The sequence below is a fragment of the Hyaena hyaena genome, unplaced genomic scaffold, assembly GCF_003009895.1.
Source record: "Hyaena hyaena isolate Hyena2069 unplaced genomic scaffold, ASM300989v1 scaffold_153, whole genome shotgun sequence".
Taxonomy (NCBI): Eukaryota; Metazoa; Chordata; class Mammalia; order Carnivora; family Hyaenidae; genus Hyaena; species Hyaena hyaena.
In genome coordinates, this window is record NW_024080785.1 from 2,555,329 (window position 1) to 2,581,569 (window position 26,241).

The 26,241-nt window shown below is 36.7% G+C and overlaps 2 protein-coding genes across 2 annotated transcripts; one reads left to right on the plus strand and one right to left on the minus strand.

Annotated features, from left to right (window-relative positions):
* Positions 1–1,053: 1,053 nt before the first annotated feature.
* On the minus strand, positions 1,054–7,959 carry LOC120236375 (THAP domain-containing protein 5-like). Its single transcript, XM_039239146.1, is given in 4 exon segments — positions 1,054–3,710; positions 4,171–4,208; positions 4,211–4,362; positions 7,776–7,959. Coding segments are annotated over 4 exon segments (1,185 nt in total). The 5' UTR covers positions 7,856–7,959; the 3' UTR covers positions 1,054–2,795.
* A 190-nt stretch (positions 7,960–8,149) lies between these two features.
* Positions 8,150–12,758, plus strand: DNAJB9 (DnaJ heat shock protein family (Hsp40) member B9). The gene is made up of 3 exons (XM_039239166.1): positions 8,150–8,378; positions 10,049–10,275; positions 11,256–12,758. The coding sequence occupies exons 2-3, from the start codon at positions 10,059–10,061 to the stop codon at positions 11,705–11,707; spliced, it is 669 nt and encodes a 222-aa protein (XP_039095097.1). The 5' UTR covers positions 8,150–8,378; positions 10,049–10,058; the 3' UTR covers positions 11,708–12,758.
* The last annotated feature ends 13,483 nt before the right edge of the window (positions 12,759–26,241 follow it).

Sequence of the window (26,241 nt, forward strand, 5' to 3'; positions counted from 1 at the left end):
CTGCATCACTGTATTCTGTTGGTCAAAGCATTCACATAGCCCACCAGATTAAAAACAGGTAGAGAAATAAATTTCACCTCTTGATAAGAAAGTGGTAGGGTCACACTATAAAAACAGAGTGAGATATATACTATAGCCATATTTGGACTTACTTCCTTTTTATTTATATAGGATAGAAAGCAGAAAATATTTTGGAGTGGGGATAGCTTACCACAAAAAAATATCAATTCATAGATGGCATAGCAGATAACTAGTAAACTGTAGTGTCCACTGGAGACATGGAATATTTTAACGATTATGTAAAAATATGTCTTTCTCTAAACATTCTAAGGTATCAAGGACCCATTCTGTTAAGAAGGTTCTTGATTTTAAGTGACAAGAATCAAGTAGGCCAATTCAAAATGTTCAGCCAAACATGTATTGAGCGAATATTACATTGTCAAAGATAAGTGATTAATGAAAACTCGGCTTTATAAAGCTTGCAATCTGGTCAAAGAAACAGTCATAGATACGACATAAAAAAGTATAAGATAAATGCTCTTACAGTGTTAGAAAACAAAGCTGTGTAGGAGCAAAGAGAATACAATTTTGACTGGAGGAAAAAAAAAAAAAGATGAAATTCAATCAAAGTTGCAAATTTTGACTGGCTGAATTTTGGGAATAAAATAGTAAGCATGAAGAAAGTCACCTCTATGACATGTTTGGCAAAAGCTAAATAAGTAGTGTGGCTAGAACACATGATAAAGCCAATCACAGAGGATCATATATAGTAACAAGTTCGGTTTTATTCTGTAGGTATTCAAGAGTAATTTCATATCTCTGAGCTGGGAAAGTTAAGTAGTAGGTGAATGCTATGGTTAAATCTATAGTTGAAGTAAAAAGCTGACAGAATCCACAACGATATGGAAGCAAGGGATCGAAAATATAAGCAAGATTAGCTAAGAGATTGCAGTAATAATCCAAATAAGAAACAAAATTCATCAGAATCCCCAAATATATTTAGAAGTTAATAGGTTGGAAACATCCTGAACTGAATATAGGCAGGCCAAGAAAATATCTTAAATACATATAATTTATTACATTTAAAGAAATACAACCAGTTTAAATTATTCCTGAGTAAACTACAATTTCAAACAAATAGAAAAAAACTACAATATACATAGTTAAAAGCAGAGTTAAACATTATTTTATAATGACTTATCAAGATTACTTTCATCTATACTATTTTTACTAAAGTATTATAAAATGAAATATAATACTAAATAATAACATTAATTCTACCAATTATCTGCACACAACTTATGCAAAAACAAAGTTTTTTTCTCCCATGGTCTCCATAAGGACATTTCTAAATTAATTCTTTGTATTTAGCTGACACATATTTATATAATACCAAGTAATTTTATGAGCTTGAAAAAACTAAAATAGGGCCAAAAACAATCACCATCATTTTACAAAACAATTGGCATACTCTCTGCTGTGCAGTCAACTAATATTTATTGAGCACCTCTTATTTTCCAGGACCAAAAATATATTACCTCACAGAATTCTCAAAGTCCTCCTCAACAGTATTTTTTATTTAAAAAGATGAAAAAAAACCCTAGGAGTCAGTCTGATCAGAACTTGCTCAATACCACCATCAGTAACATCTTATATGAACTGACAATTTTAGATCTTTTTTCCCCACGTTTTTATTGTTCCCAGTAAGTCTTTGCTTTCACATTTTTAAAAACTCATACGGATATAAGCAGTATTTTTATTTATATCACCATTTCTTTCCTACTTGCCTAAGAACATCACCACATATCTATAATTTCTTATGTATTTTAATAAAATATACATAAGTGGGCATGTATAATATTAAGTGCTACTCTATCATTCTGGAATTGTAAAATGACAAAAGGACACATTTTAAAAAGCTACACATTAAACAGATGAAAGGCATGATTTCTAAAATAAAGTAATTTTATATAGATTTTTAAAAATTAACCTCATTAAAACTTTTGGTTTATAAATTATAACCTTAAGATTAAGTGACTCTGTATTACGATGGTCAGCTACACATAAGGTACTGTAATACACGTTTTTGTTTTTTTTTTAGTTTAAGGGAGTTACTTCTCCTATGAACTGGCTACAGGATGGCTATTTTAGTTCAACTGGAATAAAATTATAAAAGGAATACTTTCCTTTATTATTATGGATTACTATATAGTCAAAAAGCCACACACCACAGAATTTAATTTTGAGGATAATTCCATAGTTAATAACATCAAATACCAGCCAGTATTTTAGTATGACGTAAGTATGTATTACTTTATAGAAAAGTTGTTCTAGTAGAAGTACTTGAATAGTAAGGAAAGGAACTATAAACAGACTAGATTTAGGAAGTGTCCTTATTTTACAGATTACAGACTGAGGCTCAATTGTAACTTGCCCAATCCGTATGCTAATGGCAGAACCAGAACTGAAACTAGAGTCTGATTTCTCTTCTGGATTCCTTTCACCATATCTGAGACGTTCTCATTTTATGAATCATTATCATGTTATTTACTCACTCTATCTTAACTTTAACTTGGAAGATTACCAAGTAGAGAAACTTTTTCTCTACAGCCCAACAAATCTCTAGTTTTTCTCAAAAATGAACATTATAAGAACAGGATGTAGTTCAGAACATTAGAACACTTAGCTTCATTAAGATGAGGAAAAAAATACAGGAAAAAGTTCACTTTACATATAATTTGGTTTGGCTGCAAAAAGCTTATACAAAAGTCATAGCTTTAAAACCTCTTAACACTCTATATCATGGTAACTTCGTATGTTGTGAAATGGTTTTCTATAATCTTGACATTTTCTTCAGATAGCCAGTTTTCTTGTTTTAGCTGCCGTATAAGAGCTTCCAAAGACTTCAATCTTCCAAGAGTTTGTTGTTCTTGTAGCTCAAGAAGAGTTATCTTTGAATGTAGTTTAGAGACTTTCTGCCAGAGATGTTCCTTATTTAGATCTTGTCTGCAGTAAGAATGTTCAATTTGTAAAACTTCTGTCTCATAGTCTACATCCTTATATAAGGAGTCTTCAACGTCTAGATCTTCCATTTCCACAGTTTCTTTTTGAGCAGGTACAAAAGAATTAATTGTAGGTTTGGAATTTTCTGTGGGTACAAAAATGGCAATAACAGATTCTTTATTTGTATTTAATTCTTCAACTGTTTGAGTAATTGTGCTGAGTAAGAATGGACTTTCCTGTGCTGACTTAATTTCCATGGAATTATTTGTAAAGTTTGGATTAGCAAGATGATTTGTCGTTATTTCAAGCACTTCTTGGGTTTCCAAAGATGGCTGAATATCTTCTGAATTTGAAGTTGTCAAAGTAATAGTTGTAGAATTGAGATTCTCAAAAGATGTGTGAAAACCACCTATACCTATGTCTTGGGTAACTGATGTTTCCAAGGTAGATGCCGGTTTTCCAATATCTTGTTTAATCAGATTAAGAGTTAATACGTTATTCTGTATACCTTCTGTTTTTGCAGCTGGTGGCTTCCCCAATGTAGGTGAATTAAGTAATCCTGTGTGTTCAGGGAGAATATCTGGATTAACTGTATTTTTCTTTAGCTCATTCGATGCAAATGATTCTTGTGACTCGGCTTTTAAGCATACTTCTTTCTCATCATCTAATTTTTTCTTCTGAGATTTTTTTTTAGAAGGGTCTTTTTCCTAGAAAATAATATTTTCAAATTCTAAAGATGTCCTCACTAACCTTATTCTCTTGTTACTCAGTGCTGAATATTTAATTATAAATTGGCCAAGTGAATTTATGCAATTAAAAAAATGTTCTAAGCATGTAACAACTCAAATATACTTCAAAATGTTTTTTAAAAAGTATTAAGCATATTTAATATATGATGGAAATATTTCAGATCATTCAAAGAATAACAAAATCTTAGATCAGTATCTTATGTTAATAACTTAATGATTTATTCATGTGTTATCTTTGGTTCTTAAGGTACACTTCACAATGGTTTAATTTTTTTTTAAATTATCATACTTTTAGTAAAAGCATAAATTAGTCTTCCTTTTTCTCAAATATCTGTTTCCGCAGTAGTTATCTTTCCCTCTCCCTCCCTTAACCTCATTACCAACCTACCCCCTCTCCCATATGTTCTGTCTCCAATACCTGATTGTCTTCAGGCAAAGAAAATACTGTTGGAATTCAGCTTGTTTCAAATATCGAATACCCCATCTGATGTCAAGAGAGTCAGGAGTAAAATGGTCAATACACAGGAACTGGTATTTACTGGGAACCCATGAATCTCGTTTCATATTCTTTAACCATTTTTCAAGTCTCTCTTTGTCATGTAGAGGAAACCTGAAATTAAAAAAGGAAAACTTTGCTATATTTTTACAATTTTGCCAAGTTCCAGGACCGAATACATAGGTAACCTATGCACTGAGTGCTGCAAAAGCAAGGCAACCATTTCTACCATATAAGAGCATCTTAGTGACAATAACTACATCACCTCTCTAGGAAAGATGAGTAAGCTGTAAGCTGTGTAGCCAAAGCTTTTGAGAAGAATGGCTGGTTAAACAACTCAGAGTCTCTTCAAGTAAAATATGTGCGTTCCAACAAAGAATAAAATCTAGTCATATTTTCTGTGTATTGTATTTTTATTTTGTTGTTTATTTTGCCTAGAACTAGGAAAGAGCTCTGCATAAACTACAAAGTCTTATTCAAATGTATTCTATATCTATACTAATAAGTCAAATGGTGTCTTCTCTATATTTCAAGAAGTATTAAACTTTAAGCCCTTATTGATATTAACGTTTTTAAAAAGTTAGTTCAAATAAGTGATTTCGTTGACAACGAATACTAAATTCTATAAAATTACTAATATTCCATTCTCTTTACCAGAATCAACTTTAAATCTATCCTAGTCTAATATTTCTAAATTTATATGACTAATTAACTGAGAACCCTAAATTTCAAGTTGTGAAAGAAAACTGACCCAAAGAACTAAACATGTCATAAAGAACAGATTCATATTTTATAACATGAAATTGAAATCAAAGAGAAAAGACAGAGAAAGGTAAGACAGTTCCTTATGTGTTGTTCCTGGGCTGACAATAACCCCCTATTTAGAGTTGGTGCTAACATACTCTACACGTGTGTTATAGGCAAAAAGTAAGCTAATGACAGAATCTGAGAGAAAACTTTTTCCAACCAATCCAAATAGGTTTCAGTTAAACTGTACTAAACAAGAGTTAACAGTAATTTATATTTCAATAATTTTATGAGAAGTCTAATTTCCTATTTTTTTAAAATAATGACATAAGGTTTCTTATATAGATATCAATTATATGGGACGCCTGAATGGCTCAGTCGGTTAAGCATCCGACTCCAGCTCAGGTCACAATCTCACGATTTGCGGGTTCGAGCCCTGTGTCGGGCTCTGTGCTGACAGCTCAGAGCCTGGAGCCTGCTTCAGATTCTATGTCTCTCTCTCTCTCTCTGCCCCTCCCCTGCTCTTGCTCTCTGTCTCAAAAAGAAATAAACATTAAAAAAGAAAATAGGTAAAAAAAAAAAAAAAGTCAATTACACATTCCATCTCAATCTCAACCATTTAGTTTATGCTTTATAATAGCATGTCTGCCCCGCACCCCTGCAAAATTGATAACTTTATAAGATGCTAAGGAAACGGAGTCTGGATACTTTGTAGGAAATAATTTTTAACCCAGATATCCTTACATGGAATAATCAGATGATCTACCTTTGTAAGTTCTTACCATAACAATATTCATACATGGTTTGAGAAATTTTTAACCTTGCACATATCAGTAAATTAGGTTGTAAGTATAATATATATAACCAGAAAGGCATTTCAAGGCAAAAATAATTTTCTTTTCAGAAGATCTAAATTCTGTTAGCCATAGGTAACTTTGTACTTCTGCTTCATCTAAAAAGAGACTATGCCTTTTTCAACACTTTTAAGTGTCACTGTATGTATAAAGCAGGCTGTTTACAGATTATTTATATGGTATCTATACTAAGTTATGAAACTAAAAAAAAAAAAAATCACTTTGTGTATTTTCTCATTGGTAACTGGACTGCAATGCTTTCTTTCTCATCAAATAAATCTCTAAGAAATCTGGTATAGGTTTCCTGAACAACGTAGTATATTTACAGTGTGGTTCAATTTGTTCAGTAATTTTTACTATCTTATTAATTACCCCAAAAAGGCATAATCACAGCATAAACTGAGCATTATATACATACATAAGCTGCATTATCAAATGAGTATACAGTAGAGCTTACTACAGTGTTAGCATTAACAAATTCAATTCTTTAGGTTTGGTGCTATTAGGAGACTAAAACTAATTCAACTTTTATTTTGCAGACTCCATATGGAAATTAAAAAAACATAAAAAATCCACTTTTGGTACATTCTATTTTGAGGAAAAAAATCTTTATAATTACCTCCTCGGGCATTATTATTTTTCCCTCCTTAAAAACAGTAACTATGGAAAGATGAAAAGAATTTGGAGTCTGGCATTATTCCCCTCAAATCCAAAACCAAATAAATCTGGGAAATATGAGGCTAAGCCAAGTTTAACATGATTTTTTGCTACAAACCTTCTCAGAGCCAGAGCTATTGATAACTAACCTCCCCCTTGCCCCCCAAATCACTCTGCATCTTGTGGGCTTCAGGTGGGAAACAATCCTGGAAATACTGCCATATGTAGTTATTTTGCTATTAGTTTTTTCCCATTAGTTAAGATAATGGAAAGCAACTGTATCCACGAACAGAGAGTTTCTGGTTTAAAGTAAAAGAGGCTTCAAAAAAATAGCTGGTGAAAATCTCCAAGAGTAAAAGACGACCAGGTTAGAGCTAATTGAATTATTTTTACTAACAAGGAAACAGAATATTGTAAATATGTTGATTCTCACGAATATTAAGCACGTGCCAATTGTCAAATGCTGCTTTACCTACTTACAAAGTAAATTAAGGACTCGACGGGTGAGAGATCTCAGGCATGGAGAGTTTAAGTAACTTTGCAGAAGGCCATTCAGCTACAGAGTAGTGGAGCCTGGTTGGGAACCTACGAAGTCTGGCTTTGGAGCCTAGACTCTGAGTTATTACTGCTTCCCCGTTCTTCTGAATGAAAAGGAGCAGCACTGCTGTGGTTTCACGGAAATACCTCCTGGCAGCAGTAATTCGGAACAACACTTACCCTGTTGTACAGGGTACAAATACAGAGTGTGGAGAGTCCTGAGCAGGGCAGAATTGTAATTCGGGCTTTGTCACACAACTCTCAAGGTAACCTACTTTCTGAAAGGCCTTAGTTTCGTCGAGAGAAGATGGACTCAAGAACACCTATGCAACCTAACTTACAGAAGGTGTAAGTTAACTGAATGCACCTTCCCACTCGGCGGGTGTGATTTGTGCCTTAAGTAGTGGTTAACGTACAATAAAAGAGATGAGGTGAGGTGGGGAAACGCTCGAAAATCCACAGAGCACCGCCCAAACTTTACTGTTTTAGGGGGCGATTTAACACTCCAAAAGGCCCCTATATGGCTCGCCACCAGCCCAGTGTCCTAGTTTAGTTAGGGCATTTCTATGTAAACTCAACTCGAGCCTTCACATCCTCCTCCCGCGCAGTGAGAAGCCAAGTCCCGAAGGCCGAGGACAAATTTCCAGATAACCACAAACCCTGGCTACAAGGGCCACAGGGCCGTGGCCCAAAGACAAGGCATCTGACGCTTCTGCTCAAGGGTCAAATTACGGATAAAAACTCAGCTTCCGGTCCTTACTGTTTCGTCCCCGAAGGTTCTTACAGCAAATCGCTGCGCAATAGCGAGGCATCGCTCGGGTGCGGCCCAGGGGGCCCAGGCCGACGAGGGGCGCTGGAGGACCCTCCTTGCCAAGGTGGGGCTGCCAGCCCAGGCCGATCGAGGCCACCGCGCCTGCGCCGGAATAGGCCGAGAGGAAAGACGCTGCAATCGTCGACTCACTTCCGCTTCCTCAGGCTTCAGCACGGCCCTCTCAGGAGGTTGGGGCCGGAAGTGACGCGAGGGCTGAGCGGCAACAACAGTTTTCCACGTGCGCGTAGGGCGCCAGGGTCAGGTGGGGAGGCGGGAGCCAATAAGGAAGCGTTTCGTGTAGGTCTTCTGAGGTGGCGGCGCCAGCAGCGGCCGCCGGCCAGTGAGGACCGGGCTGAGAGGGGTCGCGGCGCCCGCGGCAGGAGGAGCGCTAGGTCGGTGTGCCACCGGCAGTGGGGCGCCCGCCGGCTACGGGAGGCCGCGGAGACCAGCGCGAAGAGCAGCTGTGTGGAGCCAGTCGTCAGTCTCCCGGCGCCTGTGCTCTGTTGAGGAGCAGCATTCGGAGGGTGAGGATGAGGGAAGAGGCCGGGAGGTCGCGGGAGGGGTGTTTAAAGCGTCGCCCGGGCCTCGGCGGGTCTTTGTAGAATGACCTGGTCTCGGTGGCCGCTACGGCCGTCGCAAGCGCTTCGGGCTGCCTGGTGTTCTTGAGGGATTGGGGAAAAGGAGATGACCGAACCATGGAATAGGGCGTTTTGTGTTTGGGGCTGGCCGCTGGCTTTTTCGGGTGTCGGACAGCTCCTCCCAGGGCTGGCCTCCGGGCCGCGGACAGCCGCGAGGGCGGCGCCTGGACGGATGGGACGCGTCTGGGTCGTCTCGGGGTGGAGGCTGGACAGTGCAGCCCAGTCGGCCACCGACTGGGGAGTAAGGCCCGGGCTGCTGTCCGGCGGGTCCCTCTCGGGAAGGAGAACTCAGTATAATACAAAAGTCGGCCTCCTAAAGAAGTGTCAGATGCTAAACTTGAACTGTGGAGTAACCGTCATTAAACCGGTAATGTCCCTCCCTGTCACTTTGAGACCCACCCTTAGACTAGGGAAGTACCTGCAGTCTCTGTGGCGTCCACAGTACTCGGTCTGTTTGCATTCTCTAAACGAGGGGGTCGTACTTGATCCTCGGTGCCCGTGACTATGAGTAACTCTCTGGAAAGGAGGAATCCATCTGCTAATTGCGCTCAGAAAAGGCCACAGGAGAGAAAGGCAGGCAGTTACCACGAACCGTAGTGTCTTTCGTCAGCCTCGTAATGTCATCATAGGTTATTCCGAACTCCTGTAGCACACAGTTCAAAAAACAGGATCACGTTCGTTTTGAATCCCAAGTCATTAAGTCTATAGTACCCAGAATTTTAAGTTGAATTCTAACGTAAAACTTCTTTAAGGTTAGAGAGAGATTTTAATAATCACTGAGAAGTTTGAAAATAACTAACTTATCCAAAGTACAGACTATGAAAATTCACTTTTCTGGCAGCCTTAGCAGAAATCTTAAATTCTATTAATTACAGGTTTTTAACAAATCCCATTTATCCAATTTTCTGTTAAGTATTTGGGAGGTTACAATTTTAAAAAATCATCACATGCTATTGTGTTGTCCACACTGCTATGATGAGATTCTCTGTTTGCAATCCTTGGCTCACCTTCCTGAAATGAAAGCTTAAGTTGGTGTATTCTCAGGGAGGGAAGATTACCAATTCAGACATACTGGGCTGTTTACCTTGGTAATGCTTTTTTCTTCTGAAGTTAAATACTTTTATTTTTAATCCTCTTAGAATATGAATTCTTGAAAGGAAAATTGACACCCTTTTAAAAATTATTTGGATTTTCCACCCTTTTTGCAATGCTTGCAAATGATGAATCTTCAGTATTAACTGGTAAAAATCAGTTATTGAGTATTTTTGTGTCTACTTGGTGTATGACCAGAGTATTAGTGGAAAGGTAAAGTGAAGGAAGTTTTTTTCCTCCCTCAATTTGGTTGAATTATATTTACTTTCAAGAAGATTACAACCAATGTAGGGGTAATAAAGCCTGTAAAAATGAAATAACATGGAAACAAGTACAAGATACTACATGCTTAACATTTTAATACTAAAGGTGTAGGCCTTTTATCCTAAAAGTTCACTGGGTTTCTTTTAAAAGAAAAAAATCTTAAGAATCGCTCCATGGATAAATCTTTTTTTCTTTTGCAGAGTATTAGAAATGGCTACTCCCCAGTCAGTTTTCATCTTTGCAATCTGCATTTTAATGATAACAGAATTAATTTTGGCCTCCAAAAGTTACTATGATATCTTAGGTGTGCCAAAATCTGCATCAGAGCGCCAAATCAAGAAAGCTTTTCACAAGTTGGCCATGAAGTACCATCCTGACAAAAATAAGAGTCCTGATGCTGAAGCAAAATTCAGAGAGATAGCAGAAGGTAAGTAAATGACCGTCTCTGAGGTCTCACAGATATTAACTAGTATAGGAGAATGATAGCTAAGAAATATATGTATTTGGATATACTGTGCAGGTCGGTGGCAGAGAGGGATCTACATTTAAATAAAGGGAGATTCTTGAGACTGTTTTCTTTTGACAAATACTTTGATTCCTGGATGGATGGATAAATGGTAGTGTATATTTCTGTTGGCATATAGATCTTAAAATATTGAAAATGTATTACTTTATTCTTTTATTGTTTATGAAATAGCTTATTGTTTACATGTTAAGAGGAATTTTAGGTACCCAAAACTTATAAGCTAACTTATGAAACATGGTTTTTTACTAAGTATGGAGATTAAACATAAAAGCATTAAGTATAAAAATTTTGAATAGATTTTGAAATGTGGAGTTTTTCTTCATCTGTATTTAAAAGCCATATTTGTCTTTAAAGAAAAAATATGAAACAAATAAGACTAGCCCTAAAACAAATTGCACCTCCTAAGCATACAATAATTAATGGTGGATGAAGGTAATTGAGTAGAGAGTTGGAGTTAAATATTTACTTCAACTAGTAAGGAAGTGAAAAATCTTAATTCTTCTTAATTGGTCATATCGAGTCATTAAATTATTTGATACAAGGCTAGTTTTACCCAAATTATATGAAAAATAACTAATTGTTACCTACATGCTTATTTGTAAGTAACGGTAGCATTCATTTAACAAATATTTATTGGATATTTATTGGGGGCAGGCATTATGCTAACAGCTGATACTGTGTAGTGAACCAGACAAAGGCCCTGCCTACTGTAACTTTCATTTTACCGTTTTCCCTATGTTTGTAATGGTTCCTATGTTTGGCTTTATTGGTGGTGTGAAATCGTTCCCTAAAATAGGGAATCGAATTCACTTATTTGAAGAGGTTGGGATATATGTAAATTTGATTACCTTTGGTTTCTAAAGTATTTTTATTTCCTTCAGCATATGAAACACTCTCAGATGCTAACAGGAGAAAAGAGTATGATACGCTTGGACACAGTGCTTTTACTAATGGAAAAGGACAAAGAGGTAACGGAAGTCCTTTTGAGCAATCATTTAACTTTAATTTTGACGACTTATTTAAAGACTTTGGGTTTTTTGGTCAAAACCAAAACACTCGGTCCAAGAAGCATTTTGAAAATCACTTCCAGACACGCCAGGATGGTTCCAGTAGACAAAGACATCATTTCCAGGAGTTTTCTTTTGGAGGTGGACTGTTTGATGACATGTTTGAAGATATGGAGAAAATGTTTTCTTTTAGTGGTTTTGACACCGACAATCGGCACACAGTACAGACTGAAAATAGATTCCACGGATCTAGCAAGCACTGCAGGACTGTCACTCAGCGAAGAGGAAATATGGTTACTACATACACTGACTGTTCAGGACAGTAGTTCACTGTTTTTCTGTTCTCACTAAATCCAACTAGTTGACTCTCCTTCAATATCTTTGATGCAAAAGCAATTTTCTGTGAACTATTTGGACAAGTGCATGATTTCAGTTAACTTGATATAGATATTAAATGTATTTAAATGTGTTTTTTTGACAAATTCAGTAACATTCAGTTAGCAGAAAAATAGATAATAATTAATTTTCCTGATTAGGAAACATTCTTGAAAAAAAACTATAGTTCTACCTGGTCTTTTTTTCCTCTACCTGCCCTTGGGCTTACTTGCGTGGCCAGTTTTATTACCAAGAAAAGATTGAGATCTCCTGATACATTTAAAAGTTAAACTTTAAAACTTAATGTAGATTTAAATTGTGTGGACTTGACTGGTTTTTGCAATGGGATCTTTGCTAATTTAAAATTGCATGCTCTGTAGCATCTCAGACTTGGGTTGCTAAATGTACATGAAACTGTAATTGAGTCATTCAGCAAAGGATAGTAGTATCTTTCCCCTGAAAGCTTCAGAAAGTTATGGTTTAATATGCACCACAGAAGCATACCTTTGTGTAGTAAAATTGGAGTAAGGGAAATAATCGTATTGCTTATAGCCATTTAGGCTGAAAGACAGTTGAAAAATTTTGAGATATTGCCAAGACATTGTTACACGTTTGGTCCCTGGCTAATGATTTTGTATTGTTGAAATCATAGCTAATTCATATCTTTTCACATTTCTTTCTTAGTCATTGGCGCTCTAGGTCTTCTGTGGATTTATGTATTTTTTTGTGTGTGGTTCCTCTTCTTTGCACTCATCTTTATCTAGAGATTGACTAATACCTCATTCTGTTTGTAAAAACAGCCAGTAATTTCTGTGCAACGTTATGTGCAATATTTTTAAATCCTAAGAAATGTGTGCTTTTGTTTTCATTTGACTTCTTTAGTTCTGCACTTTTTGCATTCTACTCCATATGAGTATTAATCCTATGGATACATTAAAACTAGTAAATGTCTCATACAGCGTTGTGTGTGAGTGAGAGAAATATAATATTTACAAGATGGTGTTCTAAGTTGTCATCTTATTGTTAAAAGTTTATTCTGTAGTTCCGGAGCTATGGGGGATAACATAAACAATGGGGCTGCTTATGCTGACCATAGACCATATTCCAGAAGTTATTTTTGACTAACCTGAAAACCCTGATATGGCCTTGTTTAGTTGCCATTTGGTAATTTCTCCTAGTTCTTATCATCCTCCTTCCCTCACAAATTTTTGTAGTTTAAAGATTTTGTTAATTATGATTTTGATGTATTTGCTTGCTAGGGGCAAGTATTCTTTCCTCTTCAGGTTGGATTAGGGAAAAAGAGACTTTACATAAAGCTATATTTGTTAATAATCATCTTTAATTTGAAAACTGTGAAGAAAATGAAATTACTAAGTTTATGAATCTTAATTATTTCCTGGAAGATATACCTACTACTTTTTTTTTTAATGTTTATTTACTTAGCTTTTGAGAGAGAGTGGGAAAGAGGCAGAGAAGGAGGGGGAAAGAACCCAGCATGAGGCTCCATGGGACTCAGTCTCATGAACCTCAGGAATCATGAGATCATGACCTGAGCTGAAATCCAGAATTGCTTAATTGACCAAGTTACACAAGTGGCCCCCGCCTGCTACTTTTGCTTGATAAGAAAATGGCCATATCTTGAATTTTGGTCTGTGAATTATCTGTAGCCTATCAAACAGAACAAATGAGGCAAAACAAAACAACTCAAACAGGATTAACTTTACATTGTTAGCACCTGTCCCCTTTTTCTTCAGGGCCTCATTATCCCTTGTTTTTCCCATTCTGAACATTTATATGAATGTCTTTTTTTTAACCTCCCTTTTGACTTTTTGCATTAATTTTTGCAAGGGAAAAACGGACCTTGAATCATACACACTTACGATACAACCTATCGAAAAGATACTTAGGTAATATACAGGTGTATACGTATATGTGTGTATAGTTTGATATATAAGCAACTAGAAGGTAGACTAGTAATCAACATAAAACTTTTCTCAATAACTTATGGTTTTTCTTCTGGTCTATACAGGTAAAAAATGAAAATTTTTATACTTAAGAAATGACCAATACAGTAGCTTAATCTGTACTCCCTATATAAATCAACACATGAAATCTGTCAGTCCTTTTTTTCTAACGCGACTTTTAGTCTTTTTCTTGAATGAATTTTTGTAATTCTTCAAATTTTCTGAATTGACTCTGTCTTGAAATGGATGCTATAGGGCATATAGTAGGCATGCGATTTTTTTTGGTGCTCCAGAATTGGCATAATTAACTCCTGATCTGATGGTTGATTTTAGGCAGTTGTTTGTGCCATGAGTTTCAGTTTCAATTCTGAGATTAGTTTTATGAGAATTCAGGTTTCCCAAGGACAATTAAAATTTTGTACATCCCTAGGGTAGTTATTTTAATTTTCTGAAGTGGAAATTTATTTAGCAATTAAAAGAACACACTAGGGGAAGAAGAAGATGTTGGTACCACCAGTAGGTCTCCAAACTTTTTATGTTCATGTTAATGCTGGTACCTTCAATTCCAGATGACAGGTTGAATATAATCAACCATGATTATTTTACTTTCTTTTGGTCTCAATGACAGAAAATATAAGAATGAAATCATAAAAGTTCTGGAAAATAGGAGGAGGTTTGAGACATTCCAGGAGGGGATAAAGCAGAAGTAATTGGATTGAGAGAAAAAAAGAATCACCATCCAGGTATCTTGGAGAAATTTTAAGGCTCAGATTTGGGTGGGGTTGGGGGAGCCAAAGGAACTGGCCAGTGTTCAATCATGCTAATTAATTGAAGAACTGCATTGGGAACCCTACCCTTCTTTCCTCCAGCTAAACTGTTAGTGACTGAGATAGCTTTTTTATAGTTTTTTTTAATGTTTATTTATTTTGAGAGAAACACAAAGCATGACCATGGGAGGGCAGAGAGAGAGGGAGACACAGAATCTGAAGCAGGCTCCAGGCTCTGAGCTGTCAGCACAGAGCCTGATACAGGGCTCGAACCTGTGAGCGAGATCATGACCTGAACTGAAGTCGGAGGCTCAAACGACTGAGCCACCCAGGGACCCCTGAGATAGCTTTTTCTTAGGGTAAAGCCTAAAAGAATAAATCTTCAAGGAAACAGATTATCCTATTCGTAAGGAAGACTCCCGAGTGAGGGTACTGGGGTCCTACAAAAAGTAGAGTAGAGGTAAAGTATATTTTCACTTGGGGATGGGGAAGATGACTAATGGCAGCATTCCATTCCCAAAGTAAAGCCTCCTTACTTGGGTACGTGTAGAAAACAACAGCTTCTGTAAGCTGTCCACCTACTCACCTGCAGGTGCCTGCTGGTTGAAATGCCCTGACAACTTATACAGAACCATAGCTTCTGTTCAAAATGGATGCCTAATTGCTGAGGAAACTTGCTTTTCACAGCTATCTGGAATTTGATGTTGTCTTTCATAAACACAGATGTCCAAGGAATATCAGACATTTAAGGAAAGCCCAACAGCAAGGAGGAACAACCCCAACATCCACTGCTGACAAATATAATTCAGGAAATAATTATGATACTAAGAGATAATTTAAAATTTTAGTATTACTAGAATTTTGATAAAATATTGCATCAATGAATCAGGCATAGGTCCTTGTTTTACTTAACCTGCTTCTCCAAGATTTCTTTCCATGTGATGATGGTGTCAGACAGGATAGATGGAACAATATGAATTTACATCAACTATAACCAAAGTCACTGGAAGATAACTGTAGATGTGTAGTACATATGTTCTCTATCATGCAGGACTTACTTGGACCCTTCTGCAAAATTCAGATCCTTTCTCTTCTCTCAACTTTGCTACTCAAACTCCTCCCCAGCTTTTCTGCAGACCTTGCTCTACAGGGAACTACCAAGTGAAGAGCAGAATTTGCCACCTCAAAATAAGCCTTTTAGGTATAAAAATTATTTTAGGCTGATTGCTTTTCAGAACAAAAACAAAAAACTATTGACATGGGAGAAGCTCTGAAAAACAAGAAAGAAGACTTTTGGCTTTTTGTAAAAGACATTTATTTATATTTGAAAGGAAAATCTCCATTTTTAAGGGTGTCTCCCCTTGTACTAGGAAGAGAAAGATAACTAAATCTCTAGAAACTCTGATGAACGAAGAGGGCATGGACTTAAACCTGTATGATAACCTTACTCTTTACTGTGCTTTACCTGAAAATCTTCCATAGCTGGCTCCCCCAACCCCAACACCTTTTGTCTTTCTCTGGAGATGGTGTTTAAAGAGATAGATTGGGGCATTTTGGAGAGTTTCACAGTTTTCCTGTGTCTAGCATGTATGCAGGAGGTATACATGGTATAAAACATCTGTTTGTTTTTCTTCTGTTAATCTGTTTTTCTATTACAAGATGAGGGGTGGAGAAAGAGGTATCTCAGTCAAGAACCTGGAGAGGAAGGAGGAAAATTATTTTTACTCCTCCATGGTAGATAATTTGTTGTACAGTCCTGTTTGTTATTTATTATAATAATAGGGTGCCAATGCTTACATTCTAGTGGAAGGAGACATGCAATAACCACAAGAAATAAGTAAATTACCATGTTAGGTGATAAACTACAGAAAAAATTTAGCACAGAGGAGGGCTATGGCATATTGGGAGGGCAGGCAGGTCAATCAGTTTTCAGGATGGTCAGTGCAGGCCTCACTAAGAAGGTCAATCTGCATAGGTTTGAGTTATTTGCATGGAAGATAGAAGCATGTGTGACAAGTTCTAGAAACAGCAAAGAAGTCAGTGTAGCTAGAGACCAGTAAACAAGAGAGAGAAGTTGGACATGAGTTCATAAATGTAGTGAGGATTTGGAGCATATTATATAGGGTTTTAGCTTTTATAAAGAAGTTGGCCTTCCAATGTGATGTGATAGTTGAGTGATGAACAAGTAAGTGACTTTATCTTCCATATATGTAAGATCATTCTAGCACCTGTGTTGATAATGGACTGTGGAGGAATAGGGACCTGAGTTAGGTTATTTTAGTATTCCTGAATGAGAAGTTGGTGCAGCTCATGCAGTGTGCCAGGATGATAGCAGTAGAGGTGGTGGAAAGAGGTTGGATTCCACATATAATCTGCAAGTAGAGCCAGCAAGATTTGCCTATGGTTTGGATATAGGCATGAAAGAGGAGAAGAGGATGATTCCAAGCTTTGTGTTTACAGAGAACCAGAAAGATAATTGCTATTAAATAAGAGCGGGAGGGCTAAAGGAGAAAGACATTTGAGAGGGAAGATCAGAAGTTCAATCTGGGCATATCAACTTTGAGAAAATATCTATGCCTGGAATTTGGGGAGAGAGCTGAACTTGAAATGTATATTTTGGAATTGTCAAAATATAATTTAACTGTCAAAATATAAATTAAAAATATTTTAAACCTTGAGATTAATGAAATCACCCAGGGAGTATTTATTCATATAAAAAGAAGCAATCTAAGAATTGAGCCCTCAGGGTACTTTAAAAGTGCAAGGAGAAAATGAGGAACGTACAAAGGTACATGAGAAGAAACAGCTAGTGCATTAAGAGTTTTGTGTCTTCGGAGAAAGTGGGGGGAAAAAAGTCTATCAAGAAGCAGAAACTGATCAACTTTGGTAAATGCTGCCACTAGGTGCAATAAAATAATCCCTGAGAACTGACCATTGTGGGGTTTTTTGTTTGTTTGTTTTTTTAGCATATGGAGGTCAGAAATGACTTTGACAAGACCAGTTCCAATCAGGTGGTGGGGGAGCCCTACCTGTTTGGAGCAGGTTTAAGAGAGAACTGCAGCCAAACTAAGTGCTTTTAAAGAAATTATTTGGAAAATAATTTATAGTGAATACATTTCTGGACAGAAGTTTTAACTTGAATATTTTAATTACGTTTCAGTTATGACTCCAACTGTGTAGCAAATAGCTTGTTCAGAATAGTGTTCTACAGGATGTTAATAATTATGTTGCAAAAAAAATCATGTGTAAATAATTTTGTGAAATTTAGATTAAGATTCAAACATTAAACATGTTTATAGGTAGCACAATATTATGAATTATAAGCAAGATGTGTTTGGTCATTTAGATGATCATAATATATTTCTCACATATCTTTGGTTTTTGTCCCCAGTTCTTAGCTCACAGGTCACAAACCCATTGGAATTCTTGTAGTGAGAGTGATAACTGTGTCTCTTGTTTTGTTAGTGAAGTGACTTTGGGACAATACCCAAGAAGGGGGCTGGTTGCCAGGAGAGTCAACCCTGTGTATGCGGGGTTGGGATATTCAGTCCCGCTCCCAGTCCTCCAGATAGGGCACAGGGCCTGGAGGTGGAATCCGTAGCCAATGGCAATGATTGAATCAATTGTGCCTAAGTAATGAAGTCTCCATAAAAACCCAAAAAGAGAAGGTTCAGAGGCCTTCCTTCCCAATTAGGGAACACTTGGAGATTTGGGGAGAGAGGTGCGTCTGGAGATGGCATGGAATGTCCCTGCCCTGTCCCCATATTTTGCCCTATATATCTTTTCCATCTGGCTGTTTCTGGGATATATCCTTTGTGATAACATGTAATCTGGGAAGTAAAATGTTTCTCTGAGTTCTGTGAGCTGCTCAACAAATTAATCAAACCTGAGGAGAGAGTGAGGGGAAACTCCAGTCATGTAGCCAGTTGGTCAGAAACACAAGTAATGTGTGGGCTTGCTTTTGGCATCTAAAGTGGGGACATTCGTACAGGACTGAGCCCTTAATGTATGGGATCTAATGCTGTCTACAGGTAGATGGTGTCAGAATTGAGTTGAATTGTAGGACACCCAGCTGGTGTCCAGAGCATTGCTTTGTGGTGTGGGGAGAAAACGTGCTCCCATGCATTCCAACTTTGGGAACACACCTTTTCAGTGGCTTCTCAGAGCTCTCAATATGCTAGTGTATGTCATGAATCTCTAGTAGATATACCAAGTATTGTTTGCCAAACTTATTGGATGATGGAACTATTTTTACCCAGTACCTTTAACTATATCCAAGTGTTCACCAACAAAGTTTGGTAAATACTGACCAAAATAAACCTGAGTAAAAAATCATAAATCATTTGAACACATTAAATAGTACGTGAAGTAGAACAAAAATTATATGCTGTGTTCCCATTCTCTCTCATCTATTTGAATTAACTATGACCTCAAAAAGATCCTATTAGACCCTTTAAGATTTTATTTAGTCTAGCCTACATTTCATCACCATGCTTTTCTTTTGATCACTGCTATACCTATCTAAATAACATTGTTTTTTCAGGACTATCTACCCTATAAAAGCCATCATCAAGCAAATATGACCATACAATTTAATTTTTTTTTAAATTCCTTTAATATTCTCCCAAGAAAATAAAAACTAGTCATTGTTACTAAATAGTATTTTTATAATAAGATAGTATTGGAGAACAGAAGAATCAAAATGAGATTATTAGGATAAAGAGCAAACAATTCTTACAGTCTCATCCTTTACTAACTGGACCAGGATTAGCAGCTAGTGGTATCAAACAGATTCTGACAGTTGAGTAGTGAATTTAGGTAGTATCTAGTCAGTGAGGAATAATCACACCCACTTCCACATATATATATACACACATACATACATACACACACACATACATTTTCTTGGTGAAATATCTTTTGGCTGCATCTGTAAAATAATGGGGTAAATGGAAACAGATCAAAATACTAATATAACTGAATAATTTATCAGTCTTTGGAGAATTAATTCCTTTTTCTCTACATATATGCATAAGTAAAAAAAATTACCAACCTTATTCCTACTGTCAGCTTTCCTAATAAAGTTTCTAGCAAGTGCTGGCAAGATGGCTTTATCTTGTGGGAGAATTTAAGGATTAGTTTCTCTCCCAACCCCAACCAGACCAAAAAAATATTACAAAATAGAAGGAAAGAAAAGATGGAAGACACCAAATCTAAAAAAGGAGTGTATTGTTTTCCTGGGAAGAGCTGCAGAGAAATGAGCAGTATTTGGTGGGAGAAGTGGGGTTAACAGAAGTTTCCCGATAGAGTAATAAGAACCAATTTAATAGACATCTGAAAAATAATACCAGGTGCTGAAGTGGAATGGAGCAATGTCTTCAAAGAGCTTAGGGAAAAATGCTTTTGAACTTAAAACTTTGTAACCAGATAAATTATTAACAGGAGACAAAAATGAAAGCATTTTAAAAATGCAAGAACTCAGGATGCCTGGGTGGCTCAGTTGGTTGGGCATCTGACTCTTGATTTCAGCTCAGGTCATGATCTCACCTCACAGTTTGTGGGGTCAAACCTCATGTTGGGTTCTGAGCTGATAGTGTGGAGCCTGCTTGGGATTTTCCTTCTCTTTCTGCCCCAAACTTGCTCATGCGCTCTCTCACTCACTCTCTCTCTCTCGCAAAATAAATAGACAAACTTTTAAAAAAATGCAAGAACTCAAAGATTATTACTAACATATCCTATATACTGATTTTTGTTTTAAATTACAATGTGGAAGAAAGGGTACAACATGGGAAATGAGACAGTGGCAGCTGTGTATATATCTTCATGAAAGAATAAGGAAAGCTAGAAAGAAATCAAGAGCATACATTAGAATTTGATATGGGAATTTCTCATTCAGAAAAAAAATGATTTTGTTTCTTTCATGGATCTAATAACTTACAATTAAGTTGTAATTTACAATTAAATTGTACACAGAAGAGTTATGTTTTTAGGAATTATGTAAAATGTGCCTCACATATTAGGGAATAGAAGGAGAAAGAAGAAGGCAAGATAGAAGAAAAGGTTAGTGTATTAATTATATCATCTTTCATTGTAGGTAATCACTTGATTGTGTTGAAAGTTAATAAATCAAAGACCAGTGATTTAAGCATATATCACTTGGAATTTTAATGATCAACACCAGAACAGCTACTGACTTGATAATTTCTGAGATGTGATACTGAGCTGGGAGGGAAGACTTATTTGCATTTTATAGGAACCTGTGATGTTAGTCTTTTTTTTTTTTTGAGATACAGAGTGCAAGTGGGGGAGGGGCAGAGAGGGAGGCACAGAATCTGAAGCAGGCTCCAGGCTCTAGGCGCTGAGCTGTCAGCACAGAGCTTGATGCAGGGCTTGAACCCATAAACTGTGAGAACATGACCTGAGCCAAAGTTAGACACTTAACCATCTGAGCCACCCAGGTGCTCCGAACCTATGATGTTTGAATTTCTATTTGTGAAAACATTTTTTTCCACATTAGCATATATTTAGAGAATAAACTTGGCCTATTAGTTAGGATACCTGTAGCTAATAGAAAACCCCTAAAATTAAATTTACCAAAGCAATAAAATTCTTATTCCCTTTCTAACAAAGAGGTCAGAGATCAGGCAGTACTAGGAGTTTGCCAGGGAACTGGCTTTGCTTCTTTGTAGTTGTCTTCCTCTGATCTTGGTGTTGGCTTCATTATGAGCAATGAAACCTTCTTTGGAAGACCTTCAAAAACAACTTTCCCTCCCATCTTATTGGACAGAAGTGTTCTATGCTGTTACCTGTCTACAGCTAGACTAGTCACTAGTCTTGTTAGTCACTAACAAGAGAAATATGACCACCATGATTGGCTTGAGATCAAAACCACCTGCTGGGGCTGGGGCTATTCTCCCCCCCAGAACGCCTGTCCTGGAAAACTACTGACACCTGGAGAAAAAAAGTGCTCTATTAGGAATTGGAAGGATGGAGGAGAGGGACGTATATACTATGAATAGTTGAATACTAAAAAACAAAGACTTTAGTAGTCTTGAACAGTTTTGCTTTATGATTTATTCTTTACTATGAGACAGATGTTTTTAACAGAGAATTGGGCTCTTCTCTTTGTATCCCCAAGTAGGGACTGAGTTTTTGTTTGAGTTAGGAGCCAACCTCACTTTAAATACTGTAGAATCTTGACATTGCTGGTTTAACATTTATGCTTTCAACTATTTGGAACAGACCTCAAAGTTCCATAATATAGGAATTTGTTATTTTTCTGAAGTACAAAATTGAATTCTATGCCTTTGTAGTCTACTACTATTCATGATATAGTCATTTAGGTAGAAAGTGGGCTTAGCCACCTAGTCAACATCTATATATCAAAAGATCTTCTGATAATTTGTATTTGTCATTATGTAGGAGTTTTAAGAGGGGAGTTATTTGCTAAATGGTGTACACTAAATTAGAGATTCAAGTCCCTTTCATCAAAGTCAAGGCTATTCTACTTTTTTCTTTTTTTCTTCCTTTATGAGTGTGTGTGTGTGTGTGTGTGTGTGTGTGTGTGTGTGAGAGAGAGAGAGAAGATGGTTGCTACCATGGTCCATTAACCTGATTAAATCTTTTGCCATCCACCCCTCTCTGTTCTGCTCCATCCTGCCTCAGTCAGCCTTCAATTTCCCTCATTTATTTGAATACTGGCTTTGAATTTTTATCTCCTGGCCTATAGAGAGTCAAATCTACATCTAGATTATTTCCCTTAATCTCGGCCCCGCCAACTCATTGTTTTCCTCTTTTCCCCCACCAACCTATGCTGCTGAGGCCCCAAAGATGTCTCACAGTAGAACCTTTTTTGGGATGTGACACATTATGTAATTATCACTCACTAAATTAGCAGTTTAAATCAGTATTGCAAACACTTTCAACTATTCATATTTTAAACTTAATTTCTTGTTATTTAAATATAATTTTTCATAGTAATAGTCACTTGAAGCATTACATGATTCATTACGTATATTAGGGAAAAGTCATTAAAATAAAATTATCTGCCAATATTTCACAATTGACTTCTAGTTACAACTAAATGTATTAATATGTAGATAATTAAAGGCGCTACAACATTTTCTTGTTTTAAATGAGTTTTACCTTAGCATTTTCTATATTATATATTTCATAACTAGAAATAGAACGAGCCAGAGTTTGCTAATGTACATTATTTGGCTATTTGTATTCATTCTTGTCATTTAGATAATACTGAAATTCCTTCCCTGACACATAGATCAGGAATACTATGTATAGGCCTACATAGATCTGGGATATAAGATATGGAAAAAAACATTTTTCTTTGTTTTTCAGGAAAGGTTATGATCCATTCCTCTCTGTTTCTTTTCCTTGTGTAGATAGAGGTGTTTGTTAGTTGGCATAGGCTAGTCTATGCTGCAATAACATATTGGTCACATCCATTTTCTTAAATATTACCAAAATAAAATATGTCTAATGATTTTATTAGGAACGTTATATTTCCACAAAGGAACAGCACTAAACTAGCTTTTTGTAAAGTGTGTAATATGTGTGTTTAATGAAAATAAGAACTCCATAGTCAACTATAGGAAACACTGGATTATGAAAGTCTTAGGACTTCTTGAAGTTATTAATATGCTGTTTTATATTAGATATCTCCATGAAGCAGATACAGTTTGAGGCATTTCTAAAATCTGTCATCAGTGAACCCTTTTGAAAGAGCAGCTTGCTAGACCAGTTAAGTATTAGGATTCTGTGTGATACTCTTTGGAAACTGTGGACTAGACATGTCTTTAATTAAAGAACAAACATTTGTAGAAGAGGCAAACTTCTAAAAACGTTATTCTAAAAGCTTTCCATGCACAAGTATTAGGACTAATGTCCCCAGAGAGGTACTGTGGTTAGTAGAAGGAAATTTATTAGAAGAATGATTTGAGGAGGATTATGATGTTAAAAGTGCAAAGTACACATATATGGTATTATCTCGCTTTTCTTTGTTATGAATATTAGGAAGTTCCAGATTAAAGTTGGATGTTGGTTATAAAGATAGACTGCCTGTGATGATGGCGATGCATCTCAAAAGGAGTAGGAGCTCAAAAGTCCTCCTTTTCTTATTCCCAGAGTGCTCTTTGATGTCTCTGTGTTTGTTTGCCACCTGGAAAATAACATAAAAATTATGAATATAGAGGGGCGCCTGGATGGCTTAGTTGGTTGGGTGTCCGACTTTCACTTGGGTCATGATCTTGCGGTTCGTGGGTTCGAGCCCCGCGTCGGGCTCTGTGCTGACTGCCAGCTCAGAGCCTGGAGCCCATTTCAGAGTCTGTGTCTCCCTCTCTCTCTGACCTTCCCCTGCTCATTCTGTCTCTCTCTCTCTCTCTCTCCTAGAAATAAATAAAAAATATTTAAAAAAAATTATGAATATAGAAAGCCAGCACTGGGGAAATTAGAAACTTCACCTGTATAGGAAAAACATGCAAAAGTAAATGTATCCATATTTATTCATCGCTGGAGATCTATCTTCATTGAAAAAACTGAAGCAATCTGAAAAGAACTTCCCAACTTTCCCACCATCATTTTATAGCACAAGCTCTACTTTCTCTGCCTTTGCATGACCCCTTACCATTGACAAACTCTTCATGTTCTCCACTTAAAGCCAAGCCCTCCACTGTGCCCTGGATCATGTCATTCAGAGAATTCAATACATTGCTCCAGAAATTCTTCCCTTTTATCAAGACTTTTCTTTCCATTCAATAATTCCCACCAGCAAACAAATCTATTGTAATTTCTTCCACATTGAAGACAAATTCTCTTCGGGGCACCTGGGTGGCTCAGTCAGTTGAGCGTCCGACTTCGGCTCAGGTCATGACATCATGTTCATGGGTTCAAGCCCCGCGTCAGGCTCTGTGCTGACAGCTCAGAGGCTGGAGCCTGTTTCAGATTCTGTGTCTCCCTCTCTCTCTGACCCTCCCCTGCTCACGCTGTCTCTATATCTTTCTCAAAAATAAATAAAACATTAAAAAAATTCTCTTTACTTTTCCAACCATTGCTGTCTTGTATGTTTACTTCTTTGAAGTAAAGTGAAAAACTTTTGCTACACCACTCCACCAACACTTTTTTTGGTCAGGGTTTTCTTGTTGAGCTCCACTGTACAAAATCAGTCTCAAATAATAAATAAGTTGATCATTTCTCAGGCCTCATCTTATATACAGTTCAACAGTCTCCTTAATATTCTTTCCTCACTTAGCTCACAGAACACAAACTTTCAGTCTTTCTTGTCATTCAATAGTTGTTCCTTGTCAGTCTCTCTTGTTGTATTCTCCCTGTCCTTTTCATCTTCTTAGTCCTGGTTCCTCCCTCCCTTCCACTTCTTTCTTTTCCTCTCTTTCCTCTTCTTCCTTTCCTTCCCCTTTCCTTTCTTCTATTCTCTTGTGATTAAACTCATTCCTTATGTGTCCTCTTTTCATGGTTTGAAAACTCAATTTACCTGCCATTTCCAAATTTCTATCTCCAGCCCAGATCTCTCCTAAACTCCATGTCCATATATTCAACTACATAAAGTAAAGCTCTACTCAACATGTCTAAAATACAATTTGTGATATTCTGATAGAAATTTGTTACATCTCAGATGATTGCAAATCCACCCTTCCAGTTGCTTAGGTTGAAACCTTGGAGTGATTCTTGATTCTTTTCGTGCTCTTGTACTCACACCCCATAGCCAGTCCTAATGGCTATACCTTTCAAAATATATCCAGAATCTTATTATCACCTCAATGCAAATATTATTATCATTTCATATGGATTATTGAGTAAAGGTAAATTTCTATCCTTTACCCCTTAGAGTCTGTTATCAAACCAGCAACTAGGAATATTCTTTTAAGGCAAATCAGAGTTATTATTTCTCTACCTAAAACTTTTCATTTTCTCCCTTCTTACAATAAAAGCTAAATCCTTTATAATAGTCTACAAAGTCATATATAATCATTCCACCCCTCCCCTTTAACTCACTAATTTTATCCTCTTGTTCACTCTGTTCCTGCCAGACTGCACTCTTTACTCCTCTAGGAACATGCCAGGCACGCTTCTTCTTTAGGGCTTTTGCACTAGTGTTTTTTCTCTTTGGGCCATTTTTCTATCATATGGCCAATCCTTTCACCTTCTTCCAGTCTTAGCTCAAGTGCTACTTTTTCAATGGACTTTTTGGGCCATTCTGTTTAATACCACACTGTGTCTGTCCACCTCTACACTCATCTCTTTCATCTCCATTTTTTCCAGTACTCATTTGCTTACTTATTATCTGTTTCCTCTTGAAAGACTATAAGTTCCATGAGGATAGGAATCTGTTTTGTTCACTGATGTGTCTTAAGCGGCTAGATTTATGACTGCTATACAGTGAATACTCAATAAATACTTACTGAATGATTGAAATAGACAATTTACACAATGCACATTATCTCAGCAATTTGATTTTCTGAAACATCACAGAATCCTACCACTCATGAAAGATTAATCTGAGTAAAGCTATTTCAGTTATACCAAATAAGTGACATCTGTACATGAAGACATTGAGAATCTGACATAGTCATCCAGCACTTTTTTTAAATACCAAGTAGCATATCTTTTGCTATTAATTTTTTATCATTTTTTTGTGAGACATTTTAGGGTTAGAAAATAATTTTCATATACCATGTCCAAACTGTCAGAGATACTATCTCAAGATATCATTCTTGAAAGGAG

Coding starts and splice junctions, on each gene's coding strand:
- DNAJB9 (XM_039239166.1), top strand. CDS start 10,059: ATGGCTACTCCCCAGTCAGTTTTCATCTTTGCAATCTGCATTTTAATG. Junction 10,276..11,255: donor ATTCAGAGAGATAGCAGAAG/GTAAGTAAATGA, acceptor TATTTCCTTCAG/CATATGAAACACTCTCAGAT.